Genomic DNA, 25,067 nt, shown 5'->3' with positions numbered 1-25,067 from the left:
TTCAAGAGCAATAAGAGAATAAAAGAAGAAACAGAGATGATATGACAGAAGATATCTTCAGAGTGCAATATTATAGAAGTGATGGTGCCTATTAAAAGGTGGTCCCACAACTATTTGTAGAGATTGGAGGACACTGGACTCAAAGAGGTCCAGAACATTAAGGACAGGATATTACAAGGCTCATCAACACTTATATGTAGCAAAGTTGTCAAGGAAGTTGATGAGTCAAGAATAGATGGGAAGGTTCTGGCCAAGATGGTGGAGAGAAGACAGGCACAGTTCTAAAGTCTCCTGATCTTTCCCCATCTAGCATATGAAACAAACCTCTTAACAGAAATCTGACCCACAAAACCCTGAAAGAAAAGCCAGGAGAAAGAACTTCTACCTTAGGATTTGTCTCCCCCAGCAGCCCTGGGTGAATCCGGGTGGGTGAGTCTGGGCACAGAGGGTGGGATCAGCCAGATTAGTGGCTGAATTGGAGCTGAGGATTCTGAGGGCTCAAGGGACAGACCTGCTGGATCAGCAGTGGGGCTAGACTGCAGGGGCTTGAGTCAACTAAGGAGCAAAGGCACTGGTGTTGGCTTTGATCCTGTAGAGCCTGCCATCAGGGCTGTGGGGAAAATTCTGGTGCAGGAGAGCTGAGGACACAATCCCTGGGCTCCTCTGGTCTGAGGAACTCTGAGTCCACACCTCCACTGCTCCTGAGGCCTCCTCCCGGAACAAACAATAGCAGACTACTTCTGCCTCAGGCACAGGTGTGTGAGCAGAAGAACTAGCCCAGCTGACAATAGGGAAAGGAATGAACTCACCCCAGGGTAAAGCCCATCATTGATTGAAGGCAAAAGGATCCAACAGCTTCAATGACTCTCTTCAAGCTAAGGGAGAAGGCCTCAATCAAGGTTAGAGACACTCCAGAGAAAGCAACCAACACCTCCTACTGGCCAGCAAGAGAAATTGCAATCAGTGAGTAAAGCCTCTAGGGATCCCAAGCCCCTCCTCAACTCAAGGTTTTTAGCAAAATGAAGAAGGGTCAGCAGAAAGGTGGATCCATAGAAAAATTCTTGGAAGGACAAGACACTAACTCAGAGAGACTTAGAACCTCTGAGGAGAATATGATCTGGTCTTCAGCACAGAAAGACTTCCTTGAAGAAATAAGGAAGGAGTTTAAAAATCAACTGGAAAATTTGGGAGAGACAATTGATACCTTGCAACAAGAAAACAAATCCTTAGAAAATACAATTTGGACAAATACAAAATGAGAATAAATCTCTCAGATCCTCAATTGGACAAATACAGAAAGAAAATAATTCTCTCAAAACCTCAATTAGTCAAATGGAAAGCTTTTTCAAAAGTAGAACTGACCAATTGGAAAAGGAGTTGCAAAAGGTTAATGAAGAAACCTCCTCCCTAAAAAAAAAGAATGGAGTCTGCAGAAACTAATGACTCCATGAGACAGCAAGAGCCAGTTAAACAAAATCCAAAAATAAAAAAAATAGAAGAAAATGTAAAATACCTCATCAGAAAAACCACTGACCTCAAGAATAGATTGAAGGGCAACCTGAGAATTATTGAACTTCGTGAAAACATTGAAGAGAAAAAAAACCCTGAACTTAATATTATAGGATCTAGTGATGGAAAATTGCCCTGCTATCATGGAACCAGTGGGCAAAGTAGTCAATGAAAGAATATATCCATCCCCTCCAGAAAAAGATCCTAAAATGAAAAATGTTGTGGCCAAATTCTACAAATATCAGATAAAAGAGAAAATCCTGTAAGCAGCCAGAAAGAAATAATTTAAATATCAAGGAGTCACATTAAGGATTACAAAGACCCTGGCTGCATCAACATTAAGGGATCAAAGGGCCTGGAACCAAATATTTTGAAGAACAAGGGAGCTTGGAATGCAGCCAAGAATCCACTATCCTGCAAAGCTGAGCCTTTTCTTCCAGGGAAAAAGATGGACATTTAACAAAATGGAAGAATTCCAAAAATTCCTGATGAAAAGACCAGAGATAAATAGAAAATCTGGACATCAAACAGGAGGTTCAAGAGAAGCATGAAAAGGTTAAAAAAAAAAGGGGGGTTGGTAAAGAAGAAAAAAGCTGCCATCCATTAAGTTGGAACTGACTATATCCCAGCATGGGGGAAAAAAGATTCTCATAAATCTTGAGAATTGTAGCTCTAACAGAGAGAATATACCTAGCCAGAAGTGATGGACATTCATGACCGATCCATGAGACTACTATCCAGTGGGATGTAACTGGCTTTAACCCCACTTGGGAGAAAGACTCTAATAACTTTCAAGGATTTTAACTATATTAGACAGAATGTACTTAGCTATAAGTGATGGATACTCAGATTTTTCTATGACTCAGATAGAATGATCTAAAAAATACTACCTCCTTAAAAAGGGGTACAGGAAGGAGAGGGGAGGAGGGAGGGGATTGAATGGGGTAAATCTCATTACACTAAGAGGTACAAAATACCTATGATAATAGAGGGGAAGAAGGGAGGAGATAAGAAACACCCAAATCTTCTTCTCATCAGACTTGGCTTAAAGTCAACTTACACATACTTAGTTAACTGAAAAAAACATCTAACCTTTCAAGTATTAAAAGGGGGAAATGAGGAGGGAGGATGAAGAAAGGGAAGGGCAGTGGGGAAAAAGGGGAACTAACAACAGGAAGGGAAGGGAAAAGGGAAAAAAGGAAAAGGGAAAGAAAGGGGGAGGGGGTGATATAGGAGGGCAAACACATTGAAGGGGGTGGTATTCAGAAACAAAATACTGGGGAATATGGAAAAGGGGGAAGGGGGAAAATACAGAGGGAAGATACCATGGAGGGCAATAAAGAATTAGTAATCATAACTTTGAATGTGAATGGAATGAACTCTCCCTTAAAACATAAGTGAATAGCAGAGTGGATTAAAAATCAGAATCCTACAATATGCTGCTTACAAGAAACTCATTTGAAGCAGAGAGATACATATAGAGTAAAGGTAAAAGGTTGAAGCAAAATATATTTTAATTCACCGAAGTGAAAAAAGCAGGGGTAGCAATCCTTATCTCAGACAAAGCAGCAGCAAAAATAGATAGCTTTAAAAGAGATAAGGAAGGAAACTTTATCCTCCTAAAAGGTACCATAGACAATAAAGTTATTGCAATACTGAATATATATGCACCCAGTGGGATAGAATCCAAATTCTTAGAGGAGAAGCTAAAAGAACTACAGGAAGATATAGACAGCAAAACTCTACTAGTGGGAGACCTCCACCTCCCAGTCTCAGATCTAGATAAATCAAATCATAAAATAAACAAGAAAGAAGTTAAGGAGGTAAATAGATTGTTAGAAAAATTAGATATGGTAGACTTATGGAGGAAACTGAATGGGGATAGAAAGGAACATACCTTTTTCTCTGCAGTACATGGAACTTATATAAAAATTGACCACGTACTAGGACATAAAAACCTAATGATCAACTGCAAAAAAGGCAGAAATAGTGAATACATCTTTCTCAGATCACAATGCAATAAGAGTTATATGAATATTGGGCCAAGGAGATACAGACCCAGAACCAAATGGAAACTGAATAACCTCATTTTAAAAAATGAGTGGACCAAAAAACAAATTATAGAAGAATTTCCCATTTTATCCTAGATAATGATAATGATGAAACAACATATCAAAACCTATGGGATTTATTCAAAGTGACTGTGAGGGGATATATTATAGCTTTAAGTGCTTACATGAATAAATTGAAGAGGAAATCAATGAATTAAACATGCAACTAAAAAAATAAGAAAAAGAACAAATCAAAAATCCAAAATTAAATACCAAATTAGAAATTCTAAAAATTAAAGGAAAAATTAATAAAATCAAAAGCAAAAAAACTATTGAATCAATAAATAACACCAAAAGTTGCTATTATGAAAAAACCAATAAAATTGATAAACCTCTGGTCAATTTGATTAAAAAAAAGAAGAAAACCAAATTGCTAGTATCATAAATGAAAAAGGTGAACTCACCACCAATGAGGAGGAAATCAAAGTAATAATTCGAAATTATGTTGCCCAACTCTATGCCAATAAATTTCATAATCTAAGTGAAATGGATGAATATTTACAAAAACATAAGTTGCCCAGGTTAAACAAAGAAGAGATTAAATACCTAAAAAACCCTATCTCAGAAAAAGAAATTCAACAAGCTATCACTGAACTACCTAAGAAAAAATCTCCAGGGCCTGATGGATTCACAAGTGAATTCTACCAAACATTTAAGGAACAGTTGTTTCCAATTCTATATAAACTCTTGGGAAAAACTGGGAAAGATGGAACTCTGCCTCTTTCTATGAAACCAATATGGTGCTGATATCTAAACCAGGAAGAGTTAAAACAGAGAAAGAAAATTATAGACCTATCTCCCTAATGAATATAGATGCAAAAATTTAAATAAAATCTTCGCAAAATGATTACAAGTTATCACTAGAATAATACATTATGATCAAGTAGGATTTATCCCAGGAATGCAGGGTTGGTTCAATATTAGGAAAACTATTAGTATGCTCAATTATATCAACAACAAACCTATCAGAAATTATATGTTCATATCAGTAGATGCTGAAAAAGCTTTTGACAAAATACAGCATCCAGAGAATGAAGAAATAAATGGACTGTTCCTTAGAATAATTAGCAGTATCTATTTGAAACCATCAACAAGCATTATAATCAATGGAGAGAGGCTAGAGGCATTCCTAATAAGATCAGAGGTGAAACAAGGGTGCCTGTTATTAACACTACTATTCAATACCATATTAGAAATGTTAGCTTCAGCAATTAGAGAAGAAAAAGAAAGTGAAAGAATTAGAATTGGGAAGGAAGAGTCAAAACTCTCACTCTTTGCAGATGACATGATGGTCTACCTAGAGAATCCTGAGAAATCATCCAAATAAACTACTGGAAACAAATAGCAATTTTAGCAAAGTTGCAGGTTATAAGATAAACCCTCATAAATCCTCAACTTTTCTATATATATCTAGCAAGGTACAGCAGGAAGAGATAAAAAGAGGAAATCCCATTCAAAGTAACCTTAGACAATATAAAATGTTTGGGAGTCTATTTGCCAAGACAGACTCAGAATTTTTGTAAAACAATTATAAAACACTTCTCACACAAATTAAATCAGATTTAAATAACTGGGCAAATATCAACTGCTCATAGATAATGAGCTAAAATATTAAAAATGACAATTCTACCAAAACTAAACTATCTGTTTAGTGCCCTACCAATCAAAATTCCAAAAAAATTACAAAAGTACAAAAGAAGGGGGCTTAGCCCTACCTGATCTAAAATTATATTATAAAGCATCAGTCATCAAAACTGTTTGGTATTGGCTAAGAAATAGAGTGATGGGCCAGAGGAATAGACTAGATGGAAAAGCAGGAGACAATTATAGTAATCTGCTGTTTGATAAACCCAAAGAGTCCAGTTATTGGGATAAAAACTCTCTTTGATAAAAACTGCGGGAAACTTGGAAGTTAATATGGAAGAAACTTAGATTAGACCAACACCTAACACCATTTACCAAGATAAGATCCAAAAGGTTACAGGACTTAAGACATAAAAAAACAGTATTATAAGCAAATTAGAAGATCAAGGCCTAGTTTACCTGTCAGAACTATGGAAAGGGGAGCAGTTTATGACTAAGGAAGAGATGGAGAACATCACCAAAAACAAACTAGATGATTTCGATTACATTAAATTAAAAAGCTTTTGCACAGATAAAACCACTGTAACCAAGATCAAAAGAAATGTAGTAAATTGGGAAACAATCTTTACAACTAATGATTCTGACAAAGGACTCATTTCTAAAATATACAGAGAACTGAAGTCATATTTTTAAGACAAAAAGCCATTCCCCAATTGACAAATGGTCAAAGGATATGCAAAGGCAATTTACAGATAAGGAGATCAAAGCAATCCATAGTCATATGAAAAATTGCTCTAAATCATTAATTATTAGAGAAATGCAAATTAAAGTTTCTCTGAGGAACTACCTCACACCTCTCAGATTGGCCAATATGACCAGAAAGGATAATGATCATTGTTGGAAGGGTTGTGGGAAATCTGGGAAACTATTACACTGTTGATGGAGCTGTGAACTCATCCAACCTTTCTGGAGAGTAGTCTGGAACTATGCCCAAAGGGCAACAAAAATCAGCATACCCTTTGATCCAGCAATACCACTACTGGGTCTACACCCTGAAGAGATGATGGAAAAGGGTAAAAAGTGACTTGTACAAAAATATTCATAGCAGCCCTGTTTGTGGTGGCAAAGAATTGGAAAATCAAGTAAATGTCCTTCAACTGGGGAATGGCTTAGCAAACTGTGGTATATGTATGTCATGGAACACTATTGTTCTATTAGAAACCAGGAGGGACAGGAATTCAGGGAAGCCTAGAGGGATTTGCATGAACTGATGCTGAGTGAGATGAGCAGAAGGAGAAAAACACTGTACACCTTATCAGCAACATGGGGGTGATGTTCAATCTTGATGGACTTGCTTGTTCCATCAGTGCAACAACCAGGGACAATTTTGGACTGTCTGCAATGGAGAATACCATCTGTATCAGATAAAGAGCTGTGGAGTTTGAACAAATTTCAAGGACTATTTCTTTTAATTTAGAAAAAAAACATATCTTATTATGTGATCTTGTTTTGTTATCTCTTATACTTTTTTTCACAATCAATTTGGATCAATGTACAAACAAAAACAAACAAAATAAAGACTGACAGATTGCTTTCCTTGGGGTGGGGAGTGGGAGGAGGGAAGTAAGATTGGGACCAATGGAGAATGCAAGCTGTCTATCTGTTATTTCTTAAGTTTTATAACAGGATGGACCCAACATTTTTTCTAGACATTTCTTGGATGTCTTTAAACAATCTCCTGAGTAGCATTCCTCCTTGGTAATATATTGTAGCCTATTCACAATGACCATAAACCTTTCCACTGCTTTTTAAGTAACCCTCAACTTTACCTAATAAGGTTAGCATTATATCTGTTATGGTAACTCACTACTGACTGATCATGAGGAATTTATGAAAGCTGAGCCTGTGGTAAGCTTTGTAGAAAAGTCTTAAGAAAACAAAATGAACTAAGGCATTGCCATGTTAGAGTCACCACCCAAATAAAAACATCTAAGTTCTTTTACAGGAAATGAACCAGTATCTGGATCAGTTGATGAGATTTAGTCACCTTGCTAGAAAAACAGGATGGGAATACATGGAGTCCCAAAATATAAAGTCTTCTGACCTCTCCTATGATCACATTCAGATAGCACAGAATAAGTAAGCGATATTTGAAATCACCTCTCCCTTGGGCTACTTCTGGTCAGTCACTGTATTTCCCAGAGACAGACAAGTGTGGATTTCTATGACCTTTCTTATCCTTATCCTTTCACTATTCAAGGTTCAGAATGTTACTGTCTGGTATCTTGTAAACTGAATCAAAAGATCACTAATATAAAAAAATGAAGAACAAAAAAGGAGGTAGGTAACTCTGAGACACCATAAAAGATAGCTACAATGAAGGAAATGTATCAGTTGAGACATCCAGACATTCACAGGAGGCAAACCCATGGTCTCAAATGTCTACACATAAAAATACAAAATCTAAGGAATAAACAAAAATAACTAGAAGTTCTAATGCAATTAGATAAAATTGACCTCAAAAGTATGGGTTAAGACTAGGCAGGATGAAATCTATGAATGGAATTCCTCTGGATGGGTATTACTTATTTATAAAAAAGGGCATGTTAAAATGCAGCACTGATTATTAAAACAATACATTCATGAGAGGAAATCTAGCAACAAGAAGGGAGAACATAGTGTAGAATATTTGTTTGAACATTAGTGGAGAGCAAATGAGAAGTAATTTTATCATCGGCTACATGAAGAGAAAGAAGAAAAAAGATAAAGGAGGGTATAATTACAAAGACATGAAACATCTATAATGGATTAAATTATTCAGATCTTTTGGAGCACTTTCTGTGCCAAAAGCAGAGCAGCCCAAAACTTTCTAACTTGCTCTAGTGATAATTTTATCTTTCATAAGATAAAGGAATTAATAAGGAGTAATTCTATTCTGGAAACCATTTTCATTTACAGAGAGGAATTAATTGCTAGAGTAGAACTGATAGGAATCTTAGAGGGTTCACTAATTCCTCTCACCCTCCCAGAGTTTGTGTCAAAGGAAAGACAAGCTAGAAATAAGCTCTCACACATTTTAAATTTTGGTAGGAAAGACTGCCTGGCCTAAATTCTATGGGAGCAGTCAAACCAGGAAGGATAGAAAAAAATTTTTTTTTTTTTGGCAAGGCAATGTTGGCTAAGTGACTTGCCCAATGTCACACAGCTAGGTTAAGTGTCTGAAGCCACATTTGAACTCAGATCCCCCTGACTCCAGGGCTGGTGCTCTATCCACTGTACTACCTAGCTGCCCCCTAAGATAGAAAATTCTAAAGAGTAAAATTATGAAGCCAAGAGAAACAATTAAGATTGGGAGGAAAAGAACAGGAATTATCTGAAGAGAATGACATGGATACAAAGGAAGTTAAATAGATAGAACAGGAGTGGACAGGCTAGCCACATGAAGGGATCAAGTCTTAGGAGTTCTGATAAAAACTCATAAGCTAAGGACTCTTAACTAAACCTTCCAGAGACAGAACCCACAAAGGGACCCAGTGAGGCAGTTCTCCTACTCAAGGTAACCTGGAAAAGAGCAGAAAGGCTCTGCTCCCCGGGGTCAGAGGGGGAGCCCGCAGGAGGGGTGGCCCACCAGAGCAAAAGAACTTCAGCCTCCCAGAGGCAGCCCCAAGGTGCTGGGAACTGCCTCACAGCAGCAGGGGGGAGTCTCTTGAGCTGCACCCCGGGGGAGCACCGGGCCCAAAGTGGGGGAACTCTGCCAGAGCTAGCATGTGGAGCCCAGCCCTCAGGGTACACAGGGAGCAGCTTGGTCTTTAGGCAGCCCAGACCAGGAAACAGAAGGAGGTGGAGCCAGTAAGCAGGAGCCCCCAGGGCATGAGCCCATTGAGCTGAGGGAAAGGAGTGAAGAGAGAGAGACTGCCCAGCTCTGTCCTCTGTCCCTGGAACAGGACTCTGGGGCTCTGACCACATTCAGATCCTGATCCCAGTCTAGGCCCCCCCCATAGAACAACAGGGGCCCCCCACCTCGGCCCGTGGCAGAGGGGGGCGCTTATGGTCATTCACAGAGACCAGGAGGGAGGACAGTGCCCCACACACTGAGACCCTTGTGGGAGTGTCCCAAAAGCTCAGGAAGCACCCCAAAAAACAGGCTTAGACTGGGACAATGAGCAAGCAAAGAAACAAGAGGAAGACCATTAAGAAATAGTTTGCAAATGAGCCCAAGAAGGATCAAAATATTCAGTCAGAAGATGAGGAACCACAAGCTCCTGCATCTAAAGACTCCAAGAAAAACAGAAATTGGGCTCAGGCTATGACAGAGCTCAAAAAAGACTTTGAAAATCAAATGAGGGAGTTGGAAGAAAAACTGGGAAAAGAAGGTAGAGAGATGCAGGAAAAACATGAAAATGAAGTCAGCAGCTTAGTCAAGGAAATCCAAAAAAAAAAATGCTGAAGAAAATAGCATGCTAAAAACCAGCTTAAGTCAAATGGATAAAACAGTGCAAAAAGTTATTGAGGAGAAGAATGCTTTAAAAAGCAAAATTGGTCAGATGGAAAAAAAGAGAAGAAAACTCTGAGGAGAACAAATCCTTCAGACAAAGAATAGAATTCAGGGAGACTGATGAATTTACCAGAAATCAGGAATCAATACTTCAAAACCAAAAAAATGAAAAATTAAAAGAAAATGTGAAATATCACAACTGATATGGAAAATAGACTTAGGAAAGGTAATTTAAAAATTATTGGAATACCTGAAAGTCATGATCAGGAAAAGAGCCTTGACATCATTTTCAAAGAATTACTACAGGAAAATTGCCCTGATATTCTAGAAGAAGAGGGCAAAATAGAAATGGAGAGAATCCACCGATCCCCCCCGAGAAAGAGATCCCAAAAAACCAACCCCTAGGAATATTATAGCCAAGTTCCAGAACTCCCAAGTAAAAGAGAAAATATTACAAGCAGCCAGAAGGACACAGTTCAAATATTGTGGAGCTGCAGTCAGGATCACACAGGACTTAGCAGCAACTATATTGGAAGCTCGTAGGGCTTGGAATACAATATACAGGAAGGCAAAAGAGCTTACAATGCAGCCAAGAATGAACTACCCAGCAAGGCTGAATGTCCTCTTCCAGGGGAAAAAGATGGACTTTCAATGAACCAGGGGAATTTCAAATGTTCCTTTTGGAATGGCCAGAGCTGAACAGAAGGTTTGATCTTCAGATACAGGACTCAGGTAAAGCATGGAGATTGGAGGAGAGGAGGGAAATATGAGGGACTTAATGAGGATGAACTGCATGTATAGAAAAATGATACTGATAATATTCATATGAACATTCTCAGTTAATAGAGCAGGTAGAGGGAGCTTTTATAGTTGAAGCACAGGAGAAAGCTGAATTTGAAGATAAAATATGGTGTAAAAATGCAGTCAATAGGAAAAAAGGGAAATGGTATGGGAGAAAGAAAAAGGAGAGGGGGAATAGGCCAAGATATTTCACATAATAAAATTTTTTTTATTACAATGAGCTATTGCAATGATATGGAAGGGGGGAGGCAAGGGGGAATGAGGGAACCTTTGCTCTCATCAGAGATGGCTAGGAGAGGGAACAGCATATATACTCAATGGGGTATAGACATCTGGAGTAAGAAGGAGGGGGGGAGCAGGGGGAAGGGGAGGGGATGTGAATAAAGGAGGAGAGGATGGACCATGGGGGGAGAGTGGTCAGATATAACACATTTTCTTTTTTACTTCTTGCAAGGGGCTGGGATTGGATGGCCTGCCCAGGACCATAGGGCCAGGTGGATTCTGGGCCTAAGGGGGGGTATGGGGGCTCAGGGCTTCTTGGCCCCAGGACCAGGGATCTGTCTGCTGCGCCACTCAGCGACCCTACAGCAGAGTCAGAGTGAAAGGAGAGAGAAAATATAGTACATGGTAGTGGAGAAATAAGAAAGGAGGGAGTTGCGATCAGCAATGGCAACGTTGGAAAAATATGGAAGTAACTTTTTTGATGGACTTATCATAAAGAATGTGATCCACCCATGACAGAGTTGTTGGTGTTGGAACAAAGACTCAAGCACATTTTTCATTATTATTATTTGGGGGAGGGTGCAGGGCAAGTGGGGCTGGGTGGCCTGCCTGGGGCCACATAGCAGGGTGATCTTTGGGTGTCTGGGGCCGGATTTGGACCCAGGTGCTCCTGGCTCAAGGGCCAATGCTCTGTCTGCCACCCAGCCACCCCTACTATTATTAATATTTTATTTTATTTTGCGTCTTTTTTTTTCTTCTTTTTGGTTTTTGCAGGGCAGTGGGGATTGGGTGGCTTGCATGTCACATGGCTGGGTGATTATTGGGTTTACAAGGCTGGATATGGACTCGGGTGCTCGTGGCTCCAGGGCTGGTGCTCCGTCCATTGCGCCACCTGGCCATACCTACAATTATTACTATTATTTTTTTTAATTTTTTTCTCTCCCCTTCACTTTTTTCGCCCAAGCAAGTCTATCTATATTCATGGGGGGAGAGATATTTTGTTTACCTGTAAACAAGAATATTTTATTAATGTAAAAAAACATTTGTACAAAATGAGAAAAAATAAATTAAAAAAAAAAGAGTGGACAGAGGTAGAAAAAAAATTGTACTTGTCTCTTTTCTCCTGAAAAGATGAATGATAGCTATACTGGAAATGACAACAAACAAGGAGTTGATATCCAAGATAAATAATGACAGTTAAGAGTTGCCCTTGGTGGGGCAGCTAGGTGGCACAGTAGATAGAGCATCAGCCCTGGAGTCAGGAGTACCTGAGTTCAAATCTGGCCTCAGACACTTAATAATTACCTAGTTGTGTGGCCTTGGGCAAGCCACTTAACTCCATTTGCCTGGCAAAAACCTAAAAAAAAAAAAAAAGAGTTGCCCTTGATCAATTCACATCACTGAACCCAAGTGTACTACATCCTTGGTTACTGAAAAAATTGGCAGAATATGACTGCTGACCCATTTCCTGGGATATATGAAAGACTATGGAGAACAGGAAAGGTACAAAAGCGTTAAAATTGGAGAAATATTACCCCAATTAAAAACAAAAGAAAGAAATTGAATAGAGTCTACAAAATATAGGTCAGTAAGCTTTACTTAGACTCCTGAAAAATTCTAGAACAAATTAGAGATGGTGAAAGAAAGCCCAGAAAAGAAAATGTTAGGATAAGGTCATCAATAAAAGGGCATGACAAATTAACTTCATTTCCTTCATTTCCTTTTCTGATAGTTATGAAATTTCTGCATCTTAGACTCTATGAAGAATTTACATAAGTTTTAGGAAAGCATTATAACATAAGCATTAGAAGAATTAGTCAATAAGCACTTACTAAGAGCATATTATTCTTATTACTAGTCAGTATTTATTAAAGATACTGTGCTAAGTCCAGGGATACAAAAAGAGGTAGGATGAAATGTTTGGTTAACATGTATGTATCTCCTGTTGTCCTCATGGGAAAGATGGAAATATGTGGGTTAGGAAACAATTAGTAGTCATGTCATGTCATGCCCTGATAACTATACTAGTTGAATGGCTGAACTGAAGGAAGAGTTGTTAATGGTTCAAATGGCGGTATATAAGTTTCCAGTGGAGTTCCCATGGGATTGCTTATCAATTTTCAGGTGATCCAACATTGTGAGGGAGAGCTAACACTGGATCACCATCATGATGCAAAAGGCTCTTAACAGATTAGAGCACTGGACTGACACTAAGAAATATAAAAGGTCTTAGAGTTGGGTTAAAAATAAATTCAGTTTCAGAAGTACAGAATGAGGGAAGATATGACAAGTAGTTTGTCTAAAAAATATTTGGGGGATTAGTGGACTGCAGACAATGAGTGCTCAATGAGTCAAGGGTGTAATTGTAGCCAAAACATACCAAATGCAATCAGGGACTCAAGAGGCCTGATTTCCAGGAAAAAAAGAAATGACCATATCCTCTCACTATGCTCCAGCTAGGTCATATCTGAACATTGTGTTCAGTTCCAGGTACCATAATTTAAGGAGGATATTGATAAGCTGGAAAGGGTCAAAAGGAGGGCAATCAGGAAGGAGTAAACCTTGAGTCTAACCTACACCTTAGTCAAAGAAACTAGAGATATTTAATCTTGAGAAGAAAAGGCAGAGAGAGATAATAACAGTTGTCTTCTAATATCTGGAGAACTGTTCAGAAGTCTTAAAATTATTCTCCTTGGCTCCAGAGGGCAAAATCAAGGGCCATGGACTGACATAAATAAAAAGTCATTAATACTAAACAAAAATGTAATAGTCTGCTGCCTTAAGAGGTAGTGAGTTTGCCCTTACTGAAGTTATGCAAATAGGGCCTACATAACCACTTATTCAGTGTTTTACAGAGAAGAGTCTTCTTTGGGTTTAAATTAAACTAGATAACTTTGGAAAATCTCTTCCAATCCAAAATGTGTGCTTTTATAAACTAGGGAAGCTAACAAAGAGGGATAGTGATTTTTTTCCCTAATATCATCCATTACAATGGGAAGTTGGAAATCCATATTAAAGGACAAAATAAAAATAAGCTAGGTACATCTCCACACAATCATTCCCCCCAATCACACCTATAGAATAAAAATAATGAATGATACAAATTCTGCTTCAGAAAAAGAAATGAAGAAAGGTATTTTTTGGAGGAAATAACTACAAAAAACTTTGAAAACATTTACTTTTTTTTGCTTTTGGAAAAATGTGTTTTAAGTAATTCTATTTATTCTCTTATCAATATTATGGTGATTAATTACTGCTTTATACTTTTCTCAAAAATTTAAAAGAATCATTGAATATAGTCTCAGTTTAAAATATTATGAATGTATATGTATTTTTAAAAATTAAAATACTAAAAAAATTAGAATACTGATTTAACAGGCAAATAAAATTTAATTTACCTTTAATTTTTCCTGAAAATCTGAATTATTAGGTTTAATTTTATTTGATTTGGATGAAATAGAGCATAAAATGAAACAGCTGAATCTGTAGATTTCTTTGTACTAATCCAGTTTGAAGAAAATAACTGTTGAAAAATCATATATTCACACATCATTTTAAATTAGTGTTTCATTTACCATAGTTTAACTATTTCTATGAATGTTTTTTGGGACATATTTGGATAATTAAAATTGGAATAAGAAAAAAATTGAATAATTACAAAAGTTAATCTGTTAATGATCATTATTCCTTTATAAAATGCTTTAAAAAACAGAGAAATTCATTAAAATACCACTAAACTTAAGACCTTGTGTGAATTCAGAACTGGGAATAAGAACTCCTGAGTTCAATAGTGCTTAGGTTGATCCTGGCTAGCTCAATTTCAGTTAAGAATTGTTAAGTCCCTACTATTTGCAGAGGATTGTGGTAGATAAAACATAAATATTACATAGTCCCATGGAATTTTAAAATTTAAATCATGGCACACAATTCAACTAACAGAAATTAAGAGACAGCCTGGTTCAATGGAAAGATTTTGGGATTTGTAGCAGGAAGACCTGGATTTCAATTCTGACCTGTTACTTACTGTAGGGACCTTAGGTCAGACACTTAATTTTTCAGGGTCTTAAGTTTCCTTTTGGACTAAATGACTTGTGGGTTGTTTTGGGTTTTTTTTTTTTTTTGCAAGGCAATGGGATTAAGTGGCTTGCCCAAGGCCACACAGCTAAGTAATTATTAAGTGTCTGAGGCAGGATTTGAACTCAGGTACTCCTGACTCCAAGGCCAATGCTCTATCCAATGCACCACCTAGCTGCCCTGACTAAATGACTTCTAACAATCCTCTCAACTCTAAATATATCACCTTATGATGCCACCTATGCCTACTGTCCAGGAGAGGCTCTTCCCCCAGATAGATAGGTCTCTTTGCTCCAGAAAGGCAGGCACAACCCATCTTGCCAAGATATCATACAACACCTGTGATCACAGAGGAAAATAGCCCCAAAGTCCTGGCGATGTCGGATGACTCTGCCGATGGCTTGATTAACTGCCCGGGAGGCTTGCTGCCGGTACCACTCATGACCAGATAAATACTAGACCAGATGCAAAAGAAGTCAGTGAGATCATAGTCTGTTGTCTCAGACTACTTGCCACCCAGAAGTCTGATACCCTAGTTGGTTACAACTCCTTTTAAAGTCATGAAACTATTCTGGAACCTTTGAAGGAAGTTTTGTGTCATCACCTTGCCAATGATTATTCATTAAGAGATGTTTCTGTTCTACTATTTACTAGTCTGGTGATCTCTGCCTACATCTGTGATTGTGAGGAGTTCTACATGTAAAATGAGGATATAAGCCCTGGCTTGTTGTGAAGATTAAATGAAAAAACATATATGAAAAGTGCTGTGTAAACTGTAAAGCTCCATACAAATGTATCCTATTATTATCTAATAGGGTGTGACATATTAAGTACTGTGTGAACCTGAAAGTAATTTTATATATATGTCAGCTTTATTATTAGTATCTTCATAAATCTCTCCCAACCAACTCATGCCCCTGGAGGATTTCATGCTATACTCATGCTATTATTCATCTTATATAGAATGGGGACTTAGCTCAAAGACTGATGAGGAAATAATACCCTTAGAAGACACCAAAAAAAAAAAAATATGAGGGAGGGGACAACCCATAATCTTATATTAGCCAAGGGTAGGTAGGGCACCTTAACTGATAGAATCCACTTTTTTTTTTTTTAAGATTTTGCAAGGCAGTGGGGTTAAGTGGCTTGCCCAAGGCCACATGGCTAGGTAATTACTAAGTGTCTGAGGTCAGATTTGAACCCAGGTACTCCTGACTCCAAGGCCAGTGCTCTATCCACTGCGCCACCTAGCCGCCCCATTGGAATCCACTTTCAATTACATTTCCTTTGGTATATCTGCCCTTTGTGCCCATTGTGCCCTTTCTTCACTCCATGCTCAGGATGTGGCTTAGGGAACACCAGGGCATTGGAATCATATCTGGATCTGTATCATCACAATTCTAGAACACAAAGACTATGAAGAAGTCTATCTGTAGACAGTGGAGAACAAAGAAGAACCAGTCTCACTTCTTACCTGGGCCCCTATGCCACTTTTTCCTCTCATCTCATCAAGGAATTGCATCTTCAAAATGACTCTGGGATCCATTCGTGGAGGAAATGGGAGACCAGTGATGATGACTCCACGGCCATTCATATCTGCAAAGTCTAAGCCCTCACTAGCCTGGAGAAGAAAATGGCAGAAATTGGAAGTCTTTATTGCAAAGATAAATCTACATAGTAGGTTGACATACAAGTGATACTGCCTGCACCAGGGAAGCCCTAGGTATAGCCCAGTGTGACTTAGTGGCAAAGCAAGAATCAGCTTCCAGTGCTCTTAGATTAGGCAACACCAAGAGAAGGAAATGAAGCTGGGTAGAGACCCACCAAGCCTAGGAGTTCTTCTCAAGGTATCAGAAGCTATCTAATATATCAGAGTCTACTGTGGTAGACTAGAGTTGAAGTAGAGCACACATTTTGGTATTTAGTAATTTTTTGTGTACAGTAACCTTTGTATAGTTAAAGGGAAGATTCTTACCTTTCCCCGGCACACAGCCATGAAAGCAGCCCCATTTGATTTGGGACAAACAATTTTCTCATAATAGGCATCAATAACCTAGAAGAGATCAGACAAAACATCAAGCCCTTGCCCTACTCCTCCCCTCCACTGAGAGGCTGCAAACAAACCAAGAAAATAGAGATGAAGTGTCAGATTTGAGAGGACTTATTCTTGGTAGACTCTCAAGAAGCTTCTTGATCAATTTCAGTGAAAGGGAATACAGATATTTTTATGTTTTATAGAAAACCGCTCATGACTTCAGGCTAGAGGGTGAAGAATAAACTGGTAGCATTTACTGGCAGCATTTCTCTATCAGAAGTGAGTACCCAAACCATTACACAATTAAATGAAGCAAACTTCAACACATACAGTAACTTGCCCATGAAGTTTTCCCCCCCTAGAGATAAAGAGTAAAATGGAGCAGCTAGGTGGCTCAGTGGATAGAGCACAGGCCCTGGAGTGAGGAATGCCTGAGTTCAAATCCGGCCTCAGACACTTAATAACTACCTAGCTGTGTGGCCTTGGGCAAGTTACTTAATCCCATTGCTTTGCAAAAAACCTTAAAAAAAAAAAAAAGAGGAGATAAAGAGTAAAAAACTGTATTAGAAAGGTAGCAAAAAAAATGACAAACAGTGGGATGGAAGTATCTATAAACTGAGTCAGGGATGGGATGAAGGGAAGAGACCCTTACACTTTTGATTCTAACTGATGAGAGCAAACAAGGAAGTCAAAGCAGAGAAACCCTCACAAACTTCCACTGGTCTCAGAATTTCTTGTTCATTGCTCCATACTGGGCAAGAACAAGGGGAAGAAGTTGAGACCAGGTGACCTGGCTTTCACTGCTATCCTCTCCCAACTTATTTCCTCTATTGTCAGAAAATAAGATACATGACATAACTCACAAGGATCAGAAACCTACTTCCCAGGAAACAGTCAAACTGAACCAAACCAAACAGGGATGAATCCCACTGTTGTGACAAATGATGGCTCCTGGGCAACCTTCCCTGCTTCTCCCATACCAATGCTAAGAATCATTTAGATAGATATTTTTTTTTGCAAGGCAATGGGGTTAAGTGGCTTGCCCAAGGCCACACAGCTAAGTAATTATTAAGTGTCTGAGGTAGGACTTGAACTCAGGTCCTCCTGACTTCAGGGCCAGTGCTCTCTTCACTGCACCACCTAGCTGCCCCACTAAGAGTCATTTAGAAGGAATAAAGGAGAAAAAGGAGAAAGAGATAAAGGTTGCCCCAAAGCAAATGGCCAATACTTTCTCTGAGGGAATTCTCAGCACAGAAAGCATATGGGGTAAAACCAGAAGCTGATCACCCAGTCACTTTTAGTTCATTTTTACAGACCTCAGTAAAGCCTCCTTTACTTCTTGGCTCTACAAAAATAGCCTTTAAATCTTCTATCTTTCTGGCAAAGTCATGGTTCTGTTGAGAGGAAAGAAAATGCAATGAGAAAAACCAACCCAGATATCTGAAGACCAAGAAGGGAACAAGTTACCCCTGTTCTACCCTCTGGACATGCTTTTGTTTGCTGCCAATCCCCTCTCCAGCTCACTACCTTTTGGTTTACATAAACTCAGGAAGAAAACAACATACTCGCCAGTACTCAAGACTTTTTTCCATGACAGGATATGACGGAAAGAATACCAAGAGTCCATGGGGCACAATGCGAGCAATATTCCCTGTAAGACATTCAAAAGGGGGGGGGTACCTTAGTCCAACACTACTTTAGATTAAGATCCCAGTTAGGTTGGAAGTAAAATCAGAAGTACAGGATAGAAAGACCAGGAAGGCTAATTTGTCAGCCCAGTGTGGGACAAGGGCAATAACCTGGATGAAAAGTCCTTCCCCAGTTTGAAAGGATACAAAGATGAAGGTAGGAAGCCATGACCCAGATCTTGCATTCTTTCAGAGAAACTTTTTGCTTTAAGCAGAACAAAATAATGTATTAACCCTCAAACTATAAGAAAAATTTCCATTTCTTGAATTAGATTAAATAATTAAATCAGAGCTAAGGTGATAATAGCGGAGAGAGCCTAGAAGTCAGAAAGACTAAGTTTCAAATCCTGTCTCAGATAAATACTGGCCATGATCCTGGACAAGTTACTTAATTTCCCAATGCTCTGGTCATCCCCTTCTAAGGCTATAAGTTGAAAAGAAGGTGACAGTCTATATTATTAGAGAGAAATGTCCTCATCTGGAACTTTCTTTTAATAATAATACCATAGATAAGTCCCTAATCTTAACTAGATATTTAACCTTCTTAAAGGCAGAAATTGTATTCTTTAGTATATTCCTCAATTACCTCTCAGTAACAGTTTCCTACCAAATGGGTTTTCAATTATAATGTGCTCTCTTAACCTTCAATTTCAAACTTCTTACCTATTGTTTTTCCTAAGGAAGACAAGCATTCTTCAGAAAACCTAGAGAAAAACAAAAATCACATATATTTTAATAATTATTGATTGTGGTTTATGTGAACACTCTGCTAATCCTCTATCTTTGTTCTAAACAAATATACTTTAAACATATTTTGAGTTACTGATTCGTAGCTCTTCTCTCCAAAAGTACTGATCCAAACCAGGAACTCAGTCTGACTTTCCTGGTACTCATCTTAGATTTAGTTAGCTCCCCTAGTATACACCTAGGCAAAGATAAGAGTCTTTCAGATATAGAGAGGGAATTAATCACAAGTCCCTTAGATCTCATTCTTAACAATCAGCAAGCTCATCTTACACTCCCGATCCTAAAGTCTCCACACCCAAGAAGCTGCCAGTAAGAAATAGCCAACATCTGATACATAAAACAGTAGCAAATCAGATGAATGTAAAGGTGGAGAAGTATGCTTTGCCTGAATGACTAAAAAACAAAAGGAAAAGGAAATACACTACTCTAGAATCAGATATGATTTATTTACCTTTTTGCTACTTATCCAGTCTAGAAATCAAGATTTTTACCAATCTGAATTATATTAATTACTGACAACGTAAGTAAGAGCCAGGGAATTTCCTAGCAATGATGATTCAGTTCTATGAAAGATGTCCTTCAGCAGTTCAAATTCCTTGGTTGGGGGTGAGGTCAGGAGAAGTTTAGGGGGATAATCTGTTTACTACACAATGCAAAAGAGCAAGACTGGGGGCGGCTAGGTGGCACAGTAGATAGAAAACTGGCCTTGGAGTCAGGAGTACCTGAGTTCAAATCCGGCCTCAGACACTTAATAATTACCTAGCTGTGTGGCCTTTGGAAAGCCACTTAACCCCATTGCCTTGCAAAAACTAAAAAGAACAAGACTGATGCCAACAATGTGATATCAAGATGACAATATGATGGAAACAACTTGGCATCCAGGAGATAAGAATCCAATTGAAAAAGTAGCTGGTCTTGTATTCCAAAATATACATATTACACAGCTTCCAATGAATGCCTAGGTTGGAAGGGTATTGCTGAAATCATATGTCAGTCCTTTCCTCCCAACCCCACATGGCAAAATGCCATGCAGAACTCCAAAGATCATGTCCTAGCTCCAGTGGCTCCCTATCTTGGTTAGTCCTCCCTTCTATGTGTTGTCTCCCTGCCACTCCAAATTCTTTGGAGAGATCTTCTCATTTTTGCATTTTGTATATATCTTCAACACTGAGCAGAGTGCCCAACAGAATACAAATGACAAAGGTTTGTTTCATTTAACTTCACTCCCTCAATAAACACACCACCTTAGATAAATGATATTTATCTTTTTTATTGAATGCGGTGATAACTTCACAGATCCTAAATGCTCCTATCATTTGCAATATCAAACTTGCTGCTTTAAAAAAAAACATATTGCATGATTTTGACTCCTAAGGTTTTTTTTTAACTGCTAGATTTATGTGCAATTATCAAATTTTCAACTCCATTTTGATTATTCACTTATACTATTATACTATCTGTTCCTACTCTATTACTCATTTCCTCATTCTTCTTCACAGACAAACTCCAACTAAGCTAAAGAGTTATCTTACCTTTTATCATATGCAGAACTCAGCAATGTACCATCAGGGCCTTTAGGAACAATCCCCACCCAGATCTGATGTTTATCAATAACGTGAGGATTCTCCAAACAAACAGGGAAAGGACTGAAGCAGGAAATGGAAACATCAACAACAGTAATAAAATGATGACATAATACTAAATTGCTATGAGAGGATGTGGTCACTCTTACATGGTTTCAATTATGAAGCCACTGTGGAAACTCCTAGTGGTCTCTTTTCCAGTGGGGAAATAAAGTACAGGTTTGAGAATGTTGCCAACCCTGTTTCTGCACAGTCATTGTGCAATACCATGAACCAGATGGTGGTATTTTTTTTTTTTTGGTTTGCTTTCTTACAAGGAAAGATTTAAAGCTGGAATGAAGGGGAAATAATAGGATGAATATTTGGAAATATAGATATTTAAAAAAAAAGGTATCCATGCCTCCATTCTTTCCAGAGGGAAGATAATGTATATACTGTCAAGCAGGTTGACAGTTTTACAAAACTGCTTTTTTTTCTTTTAAAAAAATCTTTATGGGGCGGCTAGGTGGTGCCATGGATAGAGCACCGGCCCTAGAGTCAGGAGTACCTGAGTTCAAATGTGGCCTTAGACACTTAATAATTACCTAGCTGTGTGGCTTTGGGCAAGCCACTTAACCACATTTGCTTTGCAAAAACCTAAAAAAAAAAAAATCTTTATGTGCTATGATTAGCTATATTGGGAAAAAAAGGAAGGATATGTTTAGAAAAGTATGTAATATAAATATTAAACACATCATTAATAATCATAAAAAGAAACAAAGCAAAAGGTAGTCTTCAAGCAGAAGCTGAGTACTTGTCAAGTAATTTGTAGTAGGAGTTCCTTTGGATTATGGATTGGACTGGATGAACATTGAGATCTCTTCAAATTCTATATTCTGTAATTGTGCAATCAAAAAATAATTCTTAGAGGATTAAGCTGCTCCTTATTTGAACAAAAGACAGGGGAAAAATTAGTTTTGGGGGGATACAGGAAATATAGGATCTAAATTCCTTTGGACCAGAAATGGGGCAGGTGAGCAGCAACAGCAAAAAAAGAGGCTAAAGAATTTTCTTTTCTGCCTTCAGACCTCACTAAACTCAATAGCCATTCCTGAAATCCCCAAGCAGATTTAAGTAGGTAGAATGGAAGGGAGCTGGAAATGATAATAATTCTGGAGAGCTCCATGTATAAAAACTACCAAAGAATTCTCCTAGTCTCTGAGGGAAGAATCTTGGCCTTCTCTTGACCATTTTTCACCTTGGTACCTCAATCTTTAATTTACTTAGGCACAGATTCTGATTACAGCAAGTAAATCTAAAATCATTTCTTTCCTCCTCTTCATCTTTATTCCAGCAACCTCTAAGGAGCTCAATATTGACATATCTGTCCATCATAGTGGATGCCAGATATTTCTTAAGGAAGTTCTAGCTTCACTAATCATAGATCTGAAAAAAGACACTCACATTTGCATCTCCATAGTGAAGGAGGAAATTGGAGCTAGAGTCCCACTGGTGAGGATGATGGTACGTACTTCCTGTTGAATTAATTCCTGCATACTAAATCCTGGACTGAAACACCAATAGCTCAATATCTTTCCTGCAATTAAAAAAACACACTTTTTAAGGCTATGAAACCTTTGGCCACAGAGAAGACTTATTTAGTCTTGTGGTTTCCATAAAGATTTTTCTGTTTTGATGAGGCTATTTAATATTTGAATGTGTGAATGGCCACATGCCTAAAGACCATGTAATAAATTTTCTAGCAATTTTCAAATGTATTAGTAGTAAACTTTTATGATTCTCCTCTTTTAATTTTCCTTTTTTTTCTTATTCATTCACTATCACTGATTATATTCTTCATATTAGAAATACATTAAAAAATAGTTAAATATTGTCAGGGAATAGAAAAGACCAATAGAAACTTTCATTAAGACACTAATGATCCTCAGGTCACAGCCCATCCTGGTGTCATATGCATTCATATTATATATATATCTCTGGTAGGGAGAAGAGAAGGGATGTATAACTAGAAAAGGCTCAAGCGCAAGAAACTGATATGAGTAGGAATAAGCCAAATGTCCAATCCTCTATCCCATAGGCAGACTGAGTGCCTATTTAACTTGAGCTTCACAGAAGTCACAGTAACCATGAGACGCAATAACTTTTTGGGCAGTATCAAGACCTGGAGACAAATTCTGAGTTTCGAATTTCCAGGGGACAGAATTCAAATGTTTCAGGGAGAGATGAGAGTAGAAACTATTTTGTCTCTCTATTTCAAACAAAATAGTGATAGGCTGGTTTAGAATATATGCAGCACATAACATTGAACAATTATGTTATTTTCTCTCTCACTAATCCAACACACAATTTCATTTATAAGGTAACATATATGAGACTTCTAGATTAACTAAACAAAGAGTACAAAATTATCAAATTTCCTTTCTCCACTAGAAACTGGGAAAAATCAAAAGTGTTTTTGTGAAACCACTTATTATATGCCAAGAAATAAACAGTGGCTTTTAGTTCATATACAAGATTAGTCCCAATTCCTAGAAATGCCTAATTGATCTTGAACTGTAGAGTATACACATACTCTTAATGGGTTCTGGGAAGGACTGGGAAAACTGAAACAATGGGTTAATACAAATTAAGAGTAGGCAGCAGCTGGGAGATGCAGAAATATCTGTGGTACAAAAATATAGCCAAGGCCACAACATCACCCTGACTAAATTTTTAAGAAATTCTGGGCATCCAAATTTATAAAAGCTGAAATCAAATAGTTGTAATTAAGGCTAAAATTTCAAGTATATATTCCAACCTCTCAGACAAAGAAGAAATTGAAAACAAAACTCTCTGAGCTGACTTGAGGTTTTAATTTTGTGGGTTTTTTTAAAAGAAGATAAAAATGTTAAAGTCAGTATAGCAGTGCATTCTTCACTAGAGACCTCTAAATATCAGCTCTGTGAAGATAGGACTAGGGTCAGGATAAAAAGACAATTTTAAAAAGTAGGTCAATTCATAAGCTACCTTTCAACTAATTCAAGTAGCCTTTAAAGAGGGGCAAAAACCTCAAGTTTATGGCAGACTTCTAAGATAAAAGGACTTCCTACAAATTTAAACAATTTGATATGAAGATACATGAAAGGGCAGCTAGGTAGTGCCGTGGATAGAGTACCAGTCCTGGAGTCAGGAGGACCTGAATTCAAATCCAGCCTCAGACAGTTACTTGCCTAGCTGTGTGACCTTCAGCAAGTAACTTAACTCCACTGCCTTGCAAAACAGAAAACAAAAAAAAAAAAAAAGATACTTGGGAGTCCCACTTATTTGAAGGTGTTAATACAATTTGGGCCTTTAACTTCCTTCTTTTTGGGGGGATGGGGGAGTCCACTGACATAACCAGGGTTAAGTGATTTGCCCAGAGCTAGTGTCTGAAGTCCAATTTGAACTCAGATCCTCCCAAATTCAGGATCAGTGCTCTATCTACTATAACACCTAACTGCCTCCACTCTTTATCTTCTGAACCCTGTTTATCAATGTTAAACTGCATCTACTAAAAAGAGACCAGAAAGAGGAAGGTTATAGCCCTGGTATCCACTGCCCTGAAGAGAATACATGTGGGATGTTTTTGTTTGGGTCCCACATGTTAGGAATGACAATGGCAACTGTCTATAAAAAATGTAAGTCAGAATAATGAGGAAACACAAAACCAGGCCACATAAGGGCAAGTTGAAGTGGAAATATTTTACTTGTAAAGGATACCACTTTAGGGTAAAAAGATGTTTTCAAGCATTTCAAGAAATAGCATACTTCCTCGATTTTACTGTCCTCAGAAGACAGATCCAATTTCAGAGATATATTTCAGTTCAGTGTAAAACAAAATGAAACAAAGAATTTCCAACCTAAAGAATTCTCTGAAAGAGGAATGTAACACCTCAGACAGTAGTGAGTTCTTTGTCCCTACAGGTCTTCAAGTAGACATTAATTGACCATTTTGTTGGGTATGTTTATAAAGGTGATTGTTGCTCAGTTGGATTAGACAACAAAGGCAGAATATTCTCAAGATAGGATAGAGAACATTGTACCATTGTACATACTAACAGCAACACTAAGTGATGATCAGCTATGATAGACTTATTCATTTCAGCAGAACAAAAATCAAAGACAATTCTAAAAGACTTGTGATGGAAAATATCACCCTATCCAGAGAAGATTATGGAGTTTAAATGCAAACTAAAGCTT

At 37.9% G+C, this 25,067-nt stretch overlaps 1 protein-coding gene across 8 annotated transcripts in view; it reads right to left on the bottom strand.

Annotated features, from left to right (window-relative positions):
* The window catches only part of RTEL1 (regulator of telomere elongation helicase 1), a 116,974-nt gene that overhangs the window by 33,327 nt on the left and 58,580 nt on the right, over positions 1-25,067 (bottom strand). For all 8 annotated transcript variants that reach the window (XM_074210492.1, XM_074210493.1, XM_074210495.1 and 5 more), the window contains 8 exons: positions 22,293-22,425; positions 20,799-20,912; positions 19,183-19,223; positions 18,397-18,482; positions 18,148-18,225; positions 16,772-16,849; positions 16,271-16,417; positions 15,136-15,251 (listed from right to left, as the gene is read on the bottom strand). In XM_074210492.1, the coding sequence (XP_074066593.1) occupies positions 15,136-15,251; positions 16,271-16,417; positions 16,772-16,849; positions 18,148-18,225; positions 18,397-18,482; positions 19,183-19,223; positions 20,799-20,912; positions 22,293-22,425 (793 nt within the window). The remainder of the gene's footprint in view (positions 1-15,135; positions 15,252-16,270; positions 16,418-16,771; positions 16,850-18,147; positions 18,226-18,396; positions 18,483-19,182; positions 19,224-20,798; positions 20,913-22,292; positions 22,426-25,067) is intronic.

This window comes from Macrotis lagotis, chromosome 1 (genome assembly GCF_037893015.1).
Source record: "Macrotis lagotis isolate mMagLag1 chromosome 1, bilby.v1.9.chrom.fasta, whole genome shotgun sequence".
Classification (NCBI taxonomy): domain Eukaryota; kingdom Metazoa; phylum Chordata; class Mammalia; order Peramelemorphia; family Peramelidae; genus Macrotis; species Macrotis lagotis.
This window is presented reverse-complemented; position numbering and strand designations above follow the sequence as displayed.